Source organism: Lytechinus variegatus, chromosome 13 (genome assembly GCF_018143015.1).
Source record: "Lytechinus variegatus isolate NC3 chromosome 13, Lvar_3.0, whole genome shotgun sequence".
In the NCBI taxonomy this organism is placed as follows: Eukaryota; Metazoa; Echinodermata; class Echinoidea; order Temnopleuroida; family Toxopneustidae; genus Lytechinus; species Lytechinus variegatus.
The window spans coordinates 34,344,274-34,360,769 of record NC_054752.1 but is presented as its reverse complement, the minus strand read 5'-3'; the positions used below and the strand labels follow the sequence as shown (position 1 = coordinate 34,360,769).

The following is a 16,496-nucleotide window of genomic DNA, read 5'->3' as shown; positions in this document are numbered from 1 at the left end:
GGTGAGGGGGTGAGGGGACAACTCCAACAGTCTCTCGCGTCTGCGAACGTGATATTATACATGTATGGTTTCCTTTCAGAAAAATCTTTGTTCCATCACTCGAGATGATTACAATAGCGTTACAAAAGGATATCATTTTGTATTTATTGAGGCATACCAAAAAAAAGCCAACAGACGTTTGTGATAGGTCTACAGAAGTCAATTAGGATGTAGCTCACTTGTTCTTGACTGGGTACATGAAGGACTTGCTGTTGGAATCTTGGAGAGTAAGCCAAGGTTGATTTTTAAAGATGGGTTCGGATGTGTCGACTGAGGCAGAGCCCTCGAATAAAACATACACAGGAAAAAGAGATCCAGGCCGAAGGAATTCACATCGAGTTCTTGTCGAGAAGGATAGTTTAAGGTAAGAGTCGATGTTATCATGAGCAAAACGTCACCGAGAGGTTACCAATGACCAAGAAATTGCGATCATGGTGTTTAATAATAAGGAGTTTTAAGTGGGAATCTTAAAGTTTTAAGGTTATGTTCAAGTTTTCATATATTTTCACAATTACAATTTGACTTCGTCAAATTCTGGTAAAGGCTGAGATAAATAGGGAAGGTCTCAAAATCCAATGTTATGACAAGTGTTTTGTCTTGTCTTTCAAACAGTTGATCATCATGGCCATTGAACTTAAAGGTCAAGTCCACCCCAGAAAAATGTTGATTTGAATCAATAGAGAAAATCAGACAAGCACAATGCTGAAAATTTCATCAAAATCGGATGTAAAATAAGAAAGTTGTGACATTCCAAAGTTTCGCTTATTTTTAACAAAATAATTAAATGAATGAGCCAGTTACATCCAAATGAGAGAGTCAATGACGTCAATCACTCACTATTTCTTTTAGTTTTTTATTGTTTGAATTATACAATATTTCAATTTTTACGAATTTGATCGACCTCTTTGCCTGAAGCCAAAATGTTAAAATAATGGAATTCTAGGTGTTCGGGAGGAATGAAAGTTCATTTCACATGACAATGACAAGAAAATCAAAATATTTCATATAATAAAATACAAAAGAAATAGTGAGTGAGTGATGTCATCAGTACCCTCATTAGCATACCGACCGCCATGTGCATATCACTGTTTTGTGAAACGAAGCGAAACTTTAAAATGCCATAACTTTCTTATTTTACATCCGATTTTGATGAAATTTTCAGTGTTATGCTTGTTGAATTTTTCTCTTTTTATTCAAATCAAGATTTTATTGGGGTGGACTTGTCCTTTAAAGATTAACGGAGCCTTGATATTTTGTTGCCGGCCATCGCGTTGGCCATTGCAATACACAGATTGAACACTCTTCTATTTTCGAATAGTGTATTGGTATTATTTTGTTGTTCTCATTTTCATGAAAAAAAAGAACGATCACCCGATCCCGGGTGAACGAGCCAGTCAATGGAAATAAACTATTCGATTTAAAACACTATAAATATGATGAAACCAGGTTAACTTTAAATTAAAACTTTAGAGTGTTAAAAATTAGAGTGTAAAGCCTATGTGTATTCATCAAACGGAAAAAAAAATCAGTCGTAGCTGCCTACTACCTGTGACAATGCTATTTCAGGGTTTCAGGTATGGTGGGAGAACAAACAAGATCCTAAAATGATTGGTACTAATACCACAATACGTGAACTATCGAATCTTTTAACAATAGGGAGGCCGTCACAGGTCAAAACAAGCATTGCCCATGAATAGCATAATATGACTTATTGTATACCGTGGAATAATGCAATCATGCAGACGAACAGTTGATGCGGGGTTTCAAGCAACCTTCACCTTTGAATGAGTAGAGATACTCTTCTGGTTAATCAGAAATGGGGTTTGTGACTACTCATCATGGTGTAATGATAACGAAATATTCTAATGGTCCTATATTGCAGGGGTCCGTCTTAAACAGAGTTGTGATTGATCCGATCAATGATATTTCTATGGAAATCCATCCGTGTCATAATTTTTTCTACAGGAAATTTGCAAAATGCCCTTTGTAGCGAAAAAGGAACACGCCAAATTGTCGAGCAATCAATAGATTTGTAAAAATACATCATATCTAGAAATTTCACGAACAACATACATTTTATATGCTAACTTTGCTGGCTTTCCATAGTAACCATTGATTGGATCAATCGCAACTCTTTGTAAGACGGGCCCAAGGACTGCATTGCTCAAAATGTTGCATTTAATGTGGACAATGAACCAGACCAGATACAGATATGATTATTTTAAGACTTGAGATGAGGCTAGGCTATAAAGGCTGCTGGATTGTAAATGGGCAAACCTTAAAATTCTTTACATCCCGGCGGCGTCGGATCGGATAAATGATCAAAATCGCATACCTTTCAACACTTAACACGTGTGACATCTTTGATTTTTCATAAGGTTAAAGCTTTCTTGTCATTTTTTGTTAAATTCGAATTTCCCCTTTCTCCCTTTGTAGCCCATAAGTGAACTTGAGCGTCACGTGCACCTGCTCCTTAGATTGACACCACTGATCACAAGTATCGATAGAACGCTCTTGTAACATTGATCCTCATCAGGAAATAAGGAAACCTTAAAATGATAATATAAAATAAAAGTAACCCCTAAAAAAACTATAGAAGCATAATTTCCCCCTTATTAAATCAGATTCAAGAGAAGACTCACTCTTTTAGAGAATAAATACGAGCTGGATGCATCAACTACAACCAGTCAGCCCACAACGTCCACCAACGGCTTTCATCCTGATGCCCTAACAAGTATTTCTGAAGACGATGATGTCTATTTCCCCTATGAAAATCTCGTGCTGGAAGGCGGTGGAAGCCAGGGAAATGCATACATTGGCGCCATAATGGTAAGAAGCGATTGTTACTTGTTCTTTTCCGAGCAAAGGAATTGGAAAGTAAGGTACGAGCAATGAAGAAATACACGTGCAGCCTGTTGCAGGTCTACTGCTTTAATCTAATCTAATCTTACAGGGAAAGTTTACCATGAAGAAATATTAGTTGTAAGAATAGCTGAAAAATAATAACAAAACATTGGTGAAGGTTTTAGGAAAATCCGTTAAAGACTAAGAAAGTTATTTGATTTTAATGTTTTGGATTTGTGACGTCATAAACGAGCAGCTGCCCCGAATGTTATATGGTTCGTAATCATTTATTTAATTTTCTTTTTAGAAACGGGTGTAAAATGATTTGTCTATTTATGTACTGAAGGTACAATGAATTTTCAATTTTCTGAGAAAATATTTCATTGATTTTTACCAAACGATTTACAGGAAATGTAAGAAACTCTTATAACCTTTTTATTCTTTGGTGAATTTATTCTAAAACCTTCGGCAATACTTTTTTTCTGCGGTTCGAAAGGGTAAACTTCCCCCTTTAATCATGTTAGTGGGATTTGTCACAATAAACAAATGTGTATTCTATTCTACTTTAGTCATTATTTTCACTTCATTCATTGCATACTTGCATTCATTTAAAGTAAAATTTAAAGCCAATTTACAGCCAAAGTGAAAAGAATCACGAACCAACCACTTCGTCATTATCACAATCACAATAGGACCAGGTTTTCGTCTCTATTCGTGCCTACCCAGATCTGCTCGAGCAAGAACGAAACAGGCTTTCACCCGAAACACTATTCACCACTTCAACGCAATTTTTCGAAGACTCAGAGCCGAGATGAAATCCCCCAATATCTTACTAATACTACCACCACTACCACCACTACTACTACTACTACTACTACTACTACTACTACTACTACTACTACTACTACTACTACTACTACTACTACTATTTCTAGTAGTAGTAGTACTCCTACTAGTACTACTCCTCCTCCTCCTCCTCCTCCTCCTACTACTACTACTACTACTACTACTACTACTACTACTACTACTACTACTACTACTACTACTACTACTACCACTACTACTACTACTATTTCTACTAGTAGTACTACTACTATTACTAATTCGACTACTACTACTACTATTTCTACTACTACTACTACTACTACTACTACAACTCCTACTACTCCTACTACTGCTATTACTACACTATTATTACTACTACTACTACTACTACTCCTACAACTACAACAACTACTTCTACTACCACCACCACTACTACTACTTCTTCTACTTCTACTACTACTACTACTACTACTACTACTACTACAACTTCTAGTAGTAGTAGTAGTAGTAGTAGTAGAAGTAGTAGTACTCCTACTAGTACTACTCCTCCTCCTACTACTACTACTACTGCTACTACTTCTACTACCACTACTACTACTACTATTTCTACTACTAGTACTACTACTACTACTACTACCACTACTACTTCGACTACTATTACTTCTACCACTCCTATAATTCTACTACTATTATCACCACTTCTTACTAAATTTTCATAATTTTTGTTTACATTTTCTATCCGTCAATTAGGAAATGGAGCGACTCAACGTCTTGGATAAGATACGACGTTTCGCAGGTTCCAGCATAGGATCTTTGACGGCGTGTTACCTTGCTTTGGGCTATGGGTCTAGCAAATTGCTGTCTATTTTGAACGATGGTCCTCATTTCGACGATCTCTTAGGTAACAGCTATGTAGAAAGAAATTCACAGAAATTGGTCATGGAATGGTGTTTTGCATGTACAAGATTATTTCAGAAATCAAGATTCAAACACATTTCCCTAAATCTCTCACACGGACACCATGTACAGATCTCCACGAAAATATAATCTTATCTTATTTTTCTTTGAGAAATCCGCTCACTTATATAATATCCACGTTTTTCGTAAAAACCACGAGCAACGGAACGTCTTTTTATTCAAACCATGGGAAAAATATTCTTAATTTGATTTTCATTCAATTTCTTTCTCTTTAAAGATGCAACTTGTGGAAAATTAAGCCTGTTGCCAAACCTGTATCGTTACATGGGCTGGCATCCGGGAAGATATTTCTACACTGTGCTTGGTGAGGATATTGCTGAAAAGCTCGGAGACAAGAATGCCACATTCAAAGTAAGTCGTTGGGCTCACATACTACCCACAAACGATTCCTTGTTCAAAATAAAACTTTAATATACCACATGATTTGTGACCAGCCACCCCAAAACTAACAATATGTCGCCCAAAACGAATTGTGTTTGAAAGCACATCCTAACTTTAAAATGATATTTAGTTTGTCAAAATTGATCAACAATAACCGATACAAGTACTTCATAGAATCAATGGACCTAAAACAAAACTTTTTAGAAGGTCCGTGATTGAATGCAGACGAAACTAAGCGAAGACTTAACAGAGGATGAGAAAATAGAGTATGATGTTAGAGGTTAACTCAAGCAGGAGGTGTAGAGTTGTGCACATTGTGCAATCTCGGTGAAGTTTCAAAGCAGTCCCCAAAATTAAATTTATCTTCCCCCTCTTCCTTCTATTCCTCTTCATATCGTTATAGGACCTTTACGATCAGAATGGGAAAGAATTATGTGTAGTGGTGACCAATCTAAGTACGATGATGGAGGAGTACTGCCACGTCAAGACCACTCCGAACATACCCATAAGATCAGCTGTAAGAATGTCGATATCTGCTCCATGTAAGGAATATAGTTCAGGGTTACATAATATGAATAATATGCTGAATGTTTGCGTATGTGTGTGAGGGTGTGTGTGGTGAGGGTGTGTTTGTATTTGTGTGTAAACATCCCCTTCTCCTTCTCACACACACACACACCCACTTTCACACGCCCTCACACACACACACTGCCTTGTAATTTGACAATCGGAGACTCGGTCTGAATCAATAATTAATCGCCTTAGTGTCAGCGATGTATGTGTGATTACCGTGACATCTCATACACGCAAAATTTTATCATTATTATTACTATTATTATTTTATTCGGCATTTCAACAAAAAAAGTTTACAATCAATTTACAAGAGAATATACAATTACAAAGTGAAAAGGGATGTTTACAGAACAAGTCCAGGTTGCCTGGAAAAGGAAAAATTTAAATGAATTACTGCAGCCCGCAGGCTATCCTCCCGACCTGGACTTGTATGTAAACACCCCAAGAATAAAAACATGGATATAGATTATTATATTAATACAAACAATAATTCACATAGAAAAAGCATATTGAAATTGATATGTATATGTGAAATTCATATTTTACACCCAAACCGAACTCATTTTCGGGCATACGTACGTGAGCACTTCTAGCTAACCGGTAACACTTCCATCCATCCTACATACATAATTTGAGTTGCATAGCCCGAACGGGATTTTTTTAATTTCATTTTATATATATATATATATATATACAAGTAACAAAATATGCTGAAGATAAAAGGTAATGCTTTCAATGCCAATATAGTTTTTATTTACTCGAATTTTCGACGGACCTCCGTCTTCTTCAGGAGTATATACAATATTATACAAGGTCCGTCGAAAATTCGAGTAAATAAAAACTATATTGGCATTGAAAGCATTACCTTTTATCTTCAGCATATTTTGTTACTTGTCTATTAGAGAAGCCAATACGTGAAACTTTAAGATATATATATATATATATTACAAATGATGAGATTTCTATATGAAAAGGTTTAAAAATTGGGGAGGGATTAATTGTCATGGTTATGAGGACTTGGGACGTCTTTGGTCAAGGACATACTAATGATTTGAAAAATGAAACTACAATATAGTACACTGCAAAAAAATATTGGGTAAAGTTTTAACCAGCACGAGTGTAATTATGTGTCCAACCAATTATGGGCAGTATTTTACCCAATGCGAGAAGCATAGTGATCAGTAAGGTTTAAAAAAAATAAGCAGCAATTACTTTATAATGGGCAAAATTTTCATCACACTGGATGAATATAAATGCCCAAAAGAAATACCCAATGTTAGTGGGACATATAATTATCCTCATGAAATATTTTTGTCCAATATTTTGTGAGTGCATATGCTATATACTCATGTAAGCTTTTGAACAAACTCCCTTTTAAACTACTGGAAATATTTTAGCTCGTACTTTGCATTCCACACTCTTAAAAATGTTGGGCAACATACTGTCCACACAACAAATGGTTGAAACTTCATCCAATTCTGGTTTTAAACCAATAATATGTGCTTTGGGAGAAAACTACACAATATTGGTTGAAAACTACCCAGAGTTGGATGCCCTTTTAAAACCAATAGTTGTGTGGACAGTATGTTGCCCAACATTTTAAGAGTGTATATTTGATTAATGTCAATGTTGTTGTTGATTCTGCATGCAGTTGTATTTGTTCCCGTCGAGCGGCATCATATGGGCCGAACAGATCTCTACATCGACGGTGGTGTTTTGTGTAACTATCCAGTTCATTGTTTTGATGGTAAATATATGTATTTATTCCGACATTGATGCATTCATCCCAAGCGGGTACTGATCCCGGTGGTGTTTCCTAAAGCTGCTCGTACCTACACAACGCAATACTGGAACATGTTCCTACATCAGCCATTCATCTACAACACTGTGGTATCAGTTAAAATGGTCACTAGTCGTGTGTTAAGTCATGCACAACTTACGAACAGCTTTATGAAATGACCCCATTTTTATAGTAACATAACTTTAGGAGAGATGAAGGTTTTTCCTAGAGTGAATCGTACTTACAAAAAAAATCCCGAATAAAGCAGAATTTTGCAGCCTTGCGTTATTTATGATTGAACAATAGCACTCTGCTTTACCATCGTGTCATGCAGTGACGCTGAATCATACATACATGGAACACGCATTAGGAGTAATTTAAAGAAAACTGTCAACTTTAATTCCAGTTCATAGAAATGATATGATTTATTTTGTTCTCCGATAGGATGGTGGCTTTCTATGAAACCCGAAGACTCTCTCTTAAAGAGAATGCAACCCCTGGAGGATGCAGCCAAGCTTCTCACCAAGAAAGAAAGATTCGGAATATTCAACGACAAGACATTGGGAATGATTATAGTAAGATTGGCATCATTATTTATTCATATTGATTACATAAATCATCAAAAGTCTTGTCCTGACATTACGTTGTAGTTTAGGGGAATACAAAATATAAATTTTAAATATCAATGATAATGATGATAATAAGAAATCCAGTATTTACTGTGTGCCATTGGTCATGTATTGATTTTGTAGCGAAGAAGGAGAAAAACATGAATAACCGCTTCTGAAAAGAACACAGTGCCCACAGTGGGTTCACACTGTGGAATACGATGTTAAATCACGTTCACACTGTTAAATTTGAGTATTTCAACAATGCAAATCACATATCCACATAGTCGACCGTGTGAACACGCTGTAAAGTCATATGACGGTGTCCACAGTGTGAAAATACCTTCACACTGGTAAATAGGAGCATTTGACAGTGTGAATAATATTTTCACATAGTCTACAATCTGAACACACTGCAACCACACTGCATGACACAGTGTTATTCCCAGCAGGTTTGTAATGGAAATCACAGATTTCTGGAGAGGACGTAAGCTTTTGTGACATAAAGACAGGGTGGTTAACGAAAAGATTATTCTCAGAGATCAGTTAAGAGGTGATTTTTTTTTTCATTTAGTTTATTTTATTTATTTTCTTTGCTTACCTCATGTACCTATAGAACACACACAACTGCCTTTATTTCGACATTCTATTCAACTTTTTTTCATATTGATTTAAACCTAATATCCTGAATTCTCGAATAACCCTGAGATTTATACCACACAGTCGCAATTATCCTTTATCTTTTTTCAACAGTACAGTGATTATGATTCCCACGTACTTGCAACCAATCCCGACCTAGAAGCACCAGTAGCACCTATACCAGACACAAAACTTGCCAGGTTAGTTATTTGTATTGACCGTGCTTTGAAAATTGCATGAAATGAGTTTATTGACAAACTTTCAACTACGACTGGAGCTCTATTTTCCATATGCCTGGACTTTATCGATTTCAAATAGCCAGCCATGCAGTATAGACGGGTAATTGGATAGAATCCCTTCTCGAAGTCATGTTAAAGGCAAATGTATGCTTTCAAGTTACCAAAATTAAACAACATGATGGGAATGGAGTCTTGGGCTTATACGACATCTGTCTCGATCATGCATTGAATATGAGCATTTCTTATACCGCAACAGAAACACAGAGCAATGCGTGAATCCTCAACTATCTATTCATCTTATAATATTCTCGTTTCCAACATCATGACTTTGATATGGATGTAAATGTACCTAACTTTGGATAAAATATGAGAAACGTTATTTCAACTAATCTGCCTATTCATTGACATCCAAAGAAAAAGAAGAAAAATTAGATTTTCTTTAATGCTCTTCTGTGTTTCATATAACATGTGGGTCTCTTCCTTTTTGAAAATTTAACTCCTGGTGCAGTTCAGTTTTCGGTGTCTGTATATAGGACTTGAGCTTAATATTTTTTTTTTTTATTTCAAACACAACTCTGTACCCGACACAGTTGACTCCCTCTACGGCTGCAGTCGTTTCCTTTATGTAAATACCAAATCTGATAAATAATTATGTGTAACTGATTTTTTTTTCCATCTCAGAGCACACCAAAAAGTGAAAATGAAGAGAGAATTGAATTGTAAACAGCATCGTCTCGTGACAGACGCAATGACGAGATTTCTCAAAGTTCTGGATCAGAACTGTTTAGAAGGCACCACAATTAATAAGAACGAATTCCTGCAAGCCTTCAATGATGTAAGTGTATATCATTTAACGTTGGCCTATTTGTATTAATCCCAAGACTATATAAAAAAATATACACTGGTCCACGAAGTTAAATAAAACTGATAAACACGAATATTAGAAGTCAATTGAGACTATAAATTTTTGTCAGTGATAATCTATTAATCAAATTTCGGGGCCTTATAAGATATGAGTGATATCTTTAAACATTGGTTTTTTTTGTAAATTGCAAATATTTAACCAGAAATCTGGTCCATGTTTTACAAAACATGGCAGTGCACAAATTACAAACTCTTTATTCATGAACTCCTTAATATCGGTAGCCTATAACGCGACATTTGCTTGGTTAACAGTACTATTGGTAAAAACTATAGATTTTGAAACAGGGCTAACTTTCGGAATGAAATATTAAACGTTATCAGTGTTAGGACTGATTCTACAATTTATCTTCACACAAATCTTTGTTATTGTTTTATTCATCGAGTCATATTCAACCAGTGTTATTTTTGGATAACACTTATTATGTATAATCAAGAAATTATGATTGCTCTACCTCTTCTTTTTTCTTCTTCCACTTATAAATATCTTACCCAGTCTACTGTTTCTTCTAAACTTTCTTAATTTTGCCTCTTTCATTGCATTTAGAATGAGGAGTTCACATCGGATCACGCGAGTATTCTCTTCGGTGAAGACCTCACTGTCCAGGAAATATTCAGCAGTATTGATGCCAATTCTGATGGGAGGTTTGTTTAGGAAACACCTATTTATAAAGGAAAGGGGTCAAAGGATTCATGTTCAAATTACAGACCGATTTCAGTTGTATGCCATCTTGCCAAAATCATGGAGAAATTAGTTCAGAAATGTCTTCATTCTTATTTAATTGACAATGATTTGATAACTTCTGATCAGTCTGCTTTTTTAAAACACCACTCTACAGTAACTTGTCTCCATCGTGTTATAGATGACTGGTATGATTCACTTAATAATCACGAAATGGTAGGCGCTTGTTTTTTAGATATATCTAAATGTTTTGACACAATTAATCATGAAATGTTGTTATTTAAATTAGAAAAGTATGGAGTATCAGGTACAGAACTTATGTGGTTCAAAAGTTACTTAACAAACCGGAAGCAATCAGTAAGATGTCATGGTAAATAGTCAAACCCTATTGATTTAACAGTTGGAATTCCACAGGGGGGAGTATTAGGCCCGGATTTATTTTTGATATTTATAAATGATATTGTACAATGCATTTCGACTGCTGTTTGTAATATTTTTGCTGATGATGTTATTGTGTATATTTCCGATTCTAAATTAAGTAATATTCAACGTGATTTACAGGTATGTTTACATGAAATTGATAAGTGGTATAATGACAATTGCTTAAAGATCAATATTACTAAAACAAATATTATGCTTATTTCAACTCGTTATTAAAAAAACAAAGGAAAATTGGATATAAAGCTAAATGGTGAGCAACTTAAACAAGTTAATTCTGTAAGATATTTAGGTGTTGAAGTTGATAGTAATCTCATATGGAATGTTCATGTCAAACATCTTTGTAGATCAATATCATTTAAGTTACATGCTTTAAGACATTTAAGTTCAACTCTTAAACCAGATTTACTGAATACGTTATATAAAACAACTATTCAGCCATGTATAGATTATGCTTGTTCTGTTTGGGGAAATTGTTCATTGAAAAATAGGGAACTTATTATAAGACTGCAAAGGCGAGCGGCACGTATTGTAATGAAAGAATATGATTTTTCTATTAGTTGTACAGATTTAATGAAGAAACTAAAATGGCAATCTTTTGATACAAGGAGGGATTATTTTTTATGTATTTTAGCTTACCAATGTATATATGGACTTGCCCCTATTAGACTATGTAATGATATTGAACTATTTATTGATAGACATGGAATGTATACACGTAACGCTGATTCACTGAATGCTGTATTACCTAAGCCAAATATTGAAAGTTTCAAGCAATCCTTTAAATTTAGTGCAATAAAGACATGGAACTCCTTGCCAAATGAACTCCAGAATATTTCTAACCTCCTACATTTCAAGAGATCGTACAAAAACAAGTATTTTTAAACTGACAGTAGACTGATTTTTTATCCATATTTTATTGTATAGTTGATTGTATAGTTAATTCTGTATTATGTTGTTGCACTCCTTTCTTTCCCCTCACTCTCGCTCTCTCTCTCTCTCTCTACTTCTGCCATTTACTTAACCACACTATCTCTGTCTTACCTCTCTCTATTTTCCTGCTCTATTTTTTTTGTGCAACTTTTATTGTAAATTAAGTATACCCATTATTTTAACTCAATTAAGTTTTTATGCATTTTTATTGTTGTTTGATATTTTTATGTAACAGGACCGTGTTGAAAAACAGTGTATTTTATCTGAACATGTTATCCTGTATAAAGATGTTTTAATAAATAAATAAATAAATAAAAATCATCGTATTCACAAAGCTTACACTGTAAAAACTGTGGTGTTAAAACTGACACCAATTGGTGTTAATAGAGGACCACACCCTGAGGTGTTAAAATAACACCCTAGAGATTGAACATAACACCAAAGAGTGTAAATGTAACAACCATAGGTGTTGTAATAACACCTATAGGTGTAAAAATAACACCACCACTTTAACACCGATGGAAAATAACTGGTGTGGTCCTCTATGTACACCGGTTAACACCACAGTTTTTGCTGTGTACCATTTTACAGTTATTTTTTCCCGAACGAAGCGATAGGAACAGTGAAAATAACAACATTCCCACAACAACAAAAGAACAAAAAGGGCATTTACCTTACCCCAATTGTAGGGTAAATACTATACAACTTCAGTAATTCATACGAGGGTATACGTCATCTGACATGAATTCAGAACCTTGAGAGTAAAAAGTTTGATATAAGTTCCAATATTCGAAGTCAAAACCCGACCGGTTCCTCATTTTTTTTGGAAAGAGAAAGTCCGCTCTGCCTAAAGTTGAAGTAATCGGGTTTGTTTAGGAGCGATGCCCCAGATCCGACCCCCCCCCATTTTAATTGTCATACTTTTACACAATATTCCTTTGTGATACATAGATTCTCAACTGACAGGGGCAATGAAAGTACATTAAAGGGTATTATGAATTAATTTTATTTTAGATCGATTTCAATGAGCTGATGTCTTTAGCTGAGCAGGAAGGCGTAGGTATCCAAACCCACCACATTGGAACAGGACATCAAGAGCTCGAGAACACGACTGAGTATCTCGCTGGTATCTTCAAAATGCTTCTCATGAATGTAAAAAGAGCTTTCCTAGAGGTAAACCACTTTTGCTACTATCTCCCTCTGCAAATATAAACCCATGAACAAAACAGTTGTAGTGGCACTGACCCTTGTTTGTTTGGAGAAGCTTGAAAAGGATTCATGTCTGGTGTACTTGGAGATTTATGTTGGAAAGAACACAGTTTCCCCATATCGTGTGCAACGGTGAGAAATCACGTTCACACTGCTAAAGGGATGGTTCAGGCTGGAAATATGTATATCTGTAAATAAATGGAGTAAAATTCACACGGCAAAATGCTGAAAATCGGATAACAAATTACCTAGGTATTGAATTTTAAAGTTTATTAATATTAATTTGTGAAAACATACATGCACATGGTCATGAATATTTATTAGGTGGGCTGATGATGTCAACTCCCCACTTTTTTTTCTTATGTTATTACGTGAAACACCATACACCATAAATGGTGTGTCTCATTATGATGAAACAAGTTCCGGCAATAAATAATTAATGGACTTAATCACTTGTCAATCCAAGTGTTTCAGTTCTCGGTAGAAAAAAATTGAATAAACCTAATTCCATACAATAAAATACAAAGGAACAAGTGGGGTTATGACATCATCAACTCACCAAATGAATATTCATAAAGACATGCCTAGCACTGTTGCATTTTGCTCTGTGAATTTCACTTTATTTATTGAGATATAAATATCTTCAGCCTGGACCATCCCTTTAAACAAGAGCACTTGACCAGTGTGAATCACACATTCACACAGTCGACCGTGTGAACACGTTGTGAACAGTCATACTGTCGAGATTCATGAAACGTTGGACAAAACGGCACACGACATATATGAGAAGATATATTATTTGCAATAAAAAAAATATATCTGACCAAGTATTCTTTTCTCAACAGTTTGTTTAAAGACTAGGATTATGTAAAGCATGATACTAATGTCAATGACTGTCCTGGGGCCCGGTTCAGAAAGAGTTGCAATCAATCGCAACTCTAAAAATCATGCGCAACTTGATTTTCAACCAATCAACAGCGCGCAATTGGGACTTGCGATTGATTTTTTGACTTGCGTTTAAACCCAACTCTTTCTGCAACGGACCCCTGATATGAGAATAGTTGCTTTGAAATAAATCTTACCTGACATTGTAATTTCGTCGTTACTGCCCTCTTGTAACAAGTGTTTTCTCTAAATTAAAACAAGAATGCTGCCATCACAGGGGTAAGGTAGGGATAGATGTCCTTACTTTGCAAAAGTATATTGTGCTTATAGTCTCTGGAAACCTGATGAGTTTGTTTATGACATAGATTTGTTTTATTGTATGTGTTTTACCAAACCTTAAACTTAATAGTCAAGGTTACAACACATTAACTCATCAAATCCTTAATAGAAAAATTGCGATGCCAAAAAATGGAAAAGGATGGAGGTGTGTTGAATTCGCATTTGTTAGCTTCATATTATTTATCATTTATCGTATTTTGCAACTTTTTCATAAAGAAATTAGCAAAGACAATATACAACAAACGTATGTAAAAATGAAATGACAAGCAACTCATAGGAACAAATTAAACAATGTTACAGAGGTTAAATTACACTTTATATCAACTATCAAAAGTACTGAGGATAGTGTTATATTTGATACTCTTGTACATTTGAGTGAGCGGTTTCAGAGAGGGAATCTTAATAAAGGTTCTAATCATTGTATTTTATTTTGTCTTTTTATTTCATCTGTAGGGCAATGATATTGAAAGAACGGTTCTTATCAACACCGTATATGTCAAATCCTTAGACTTCAGCCCAGAGAAGGAAGACTTGGACTTTCTAGTAGAGGTATTTCATTTTGAGTCTTGAACTGTTGAAGGCCTTTTTTCTTCAATATATATGATAATAAGCAGGAAAACTTGACATGTAGCCTTGCCTGCGTTTCATCAATTCCATACTTTTGGCATTCGGGCCTTCATCAAGTATCTGAAGATATATAAGAGAATAAATGGGAATAACCCACAAACAAATTCATCATGTGAGGATACACATAAAAAAATGACTCTTGATTAACACTAAATTATACTTATTAAAGTCAACTATGTTCTGGCAGGCGTCTTACAAAAATACATATGCGGACGAATTCGTATGAATGATGTACATGTAAATATCATTCTTTCTCTCTTCGATTCTTCCTTTTATTTCCATTTTCTAATTTCTATCTTCTCTTTTATTTCGCATAAACAGCAAGGGCGTCGTGGACTCCAGACTTTCCTCAAGTATCAGAAGAACAAAGGTACAAGGCTGTGAAGGGAAATACTAGTATTCAAGAATCATCATAAATTGCACAGACTGTCCAAAACATTACTCCCCAATACTCTGACGTGGTGGCCTGCAGACATTCCTGACGTGCAAAAGAAACAAAGATGGGAGGGAATAATTTACAAAGTTGTCATCATGCAATACAAAAGTTTGATATCTCATTCTGTGTAACCAAGCTATTTACCTACAATAAAACCTTACATTCAGAGTCATTGCTAAAGAAATACGGTACAAATAGGAGTGAAATAGTGCGAAGTGGATTGAAAAGAAAGGGTAGAAGAAAGAGGAGGGGGGGGAAGATGAAGAAAAAAGAAGCATTGAAAGGATGAGGAGGAGAAGAAGGAGGAGAAGAATTAGGCGGCGGACCAGAAGAAGAAGAGGAGGAGGAGGGAAGAAGAAGAATATGAAGAAGAAGAAAACGAGGAGAAGAAGAAGAAGAATATGAAGTAGAAGAAGAAAACGAAGACGAACAAGAAGAAGAAAACGAAAAATAAGAAGAATTAGTAGGAGGAAGAGAAAAAAGAGATACGGGGAAGGGAAGAGAAAGAAGAATATAAACAAGAAGGTAAAGAAAAAATGAGAAAAGAAGGTAGAGGAGGATAAGAGGAGCAGGATAAGGCATTGAATCTTAAGAAGTAATCAATTAAAATCTTAGACCAATGTGACATTTTTACAAATATAATTCTCGTACTGTTATTGTAGTGACGATTTTTACATCCTTTTGTGCGTTTTAACTTGAGGCCATATCCGTCCAATAACGTCAGATTTTTCCACATCGAAAATAAGTCTTTTTTTAGGGTATAACCTGCCGTTGCAGGTTTAAAACGAACAAGATCATTGTTTCGAGAGTGTCAGGTTCTGCGTTGTCTGTGTAAAATAAATTTACCAAAATGTGCCAAAACAAGGTGTCAATCAACACTTAGGAATTATCTTCATTTAATCTGACGTTTACTGTAAATATGAGTTAATGACGAATGGATTTGTTGTATTTTGCTTGTATATATTTATTTCTGAAATTTCATCTTTTGTCAAATATCAGAGCATGACTACGGGTCCGAGTCATTTGAAATATTAGATAAAAATTTATATGACATCCAGACAACTGTTTATTTCATATTTTGTAATTATTTAATATATATTCAGCATATTTCTTTATAGCT

General features: G+C 35.0%; 1 protein-coding gene across 2 annotated transcripts; it reads left to right on the top strand.

The window, feature by feature from the left end:
• Positions 1-108: 108 nt before the first annotated feature.
• LOC121426926 lies at positions 109-15,333 on the top strand. 2 transcript variants are annotated; one of them, XM_041623337.1, is made up of 13 exons: positions 109-403; positions 2,664-2,868; positions 4,459-4,609; positions 4,904-5,037; positions 5,471-5,609; positions 7,292-7,387; positions 7,865-7,995; positions 8,782-8,867; positions 9,588-9,741; positions 10,375-10,476; positions 12,895-13,053; positions 14,767-14,862; positions 15,262-15,333. In XM_041623337.1, the coding sequence occupies exons 1-13, from the start codon at positions 291-293 to the stop codon at positions 15,322-15,324; spliced, it is 1,629 nt and encodes a 542-aa protein (XP_041479271.1). In that variant the 5' UTR covers positions 109-290; the 3' UTR covers positions 15,325-15,333. The 2 variants fall into 2 exon arrangements, 1 of the variants encoding a protein (XP_041479271.1); XR_005971643.1 differs by having other exon boundaries at positions 112-403; positions 10,375-10,472.
• Positions 15,334-16,496: the final 1,163 nt, after the last annotated feature.

What these genes read in the sequence shown, in the direction of transcription:
- LOC121426926 (XM_041623337.1), top strand. Translation starts at nt 291, where the DNA reads ATGGGTTCGGATGTGTCGACTGAGGCAGAGCCCTCGAATAAAACATAC. An exon ending in AGACATTGGGAATGATTATA is followed by an intron (nt 7,996 to 8,781) that starts GTAAGATTGGCA and finishes TTTTTTCAACAG; the next exon opens with TACAGTGATTATGATTCCCA. An exon ending in TCCTGCAAGCCTTCAATGAT is followed by an intron (nt 9,742 to 10,374) that starts GTAAGTGTATAT and finishes CATTGCATTTAG; the next exon opens with AATGAGGAGTTCACATCGGA.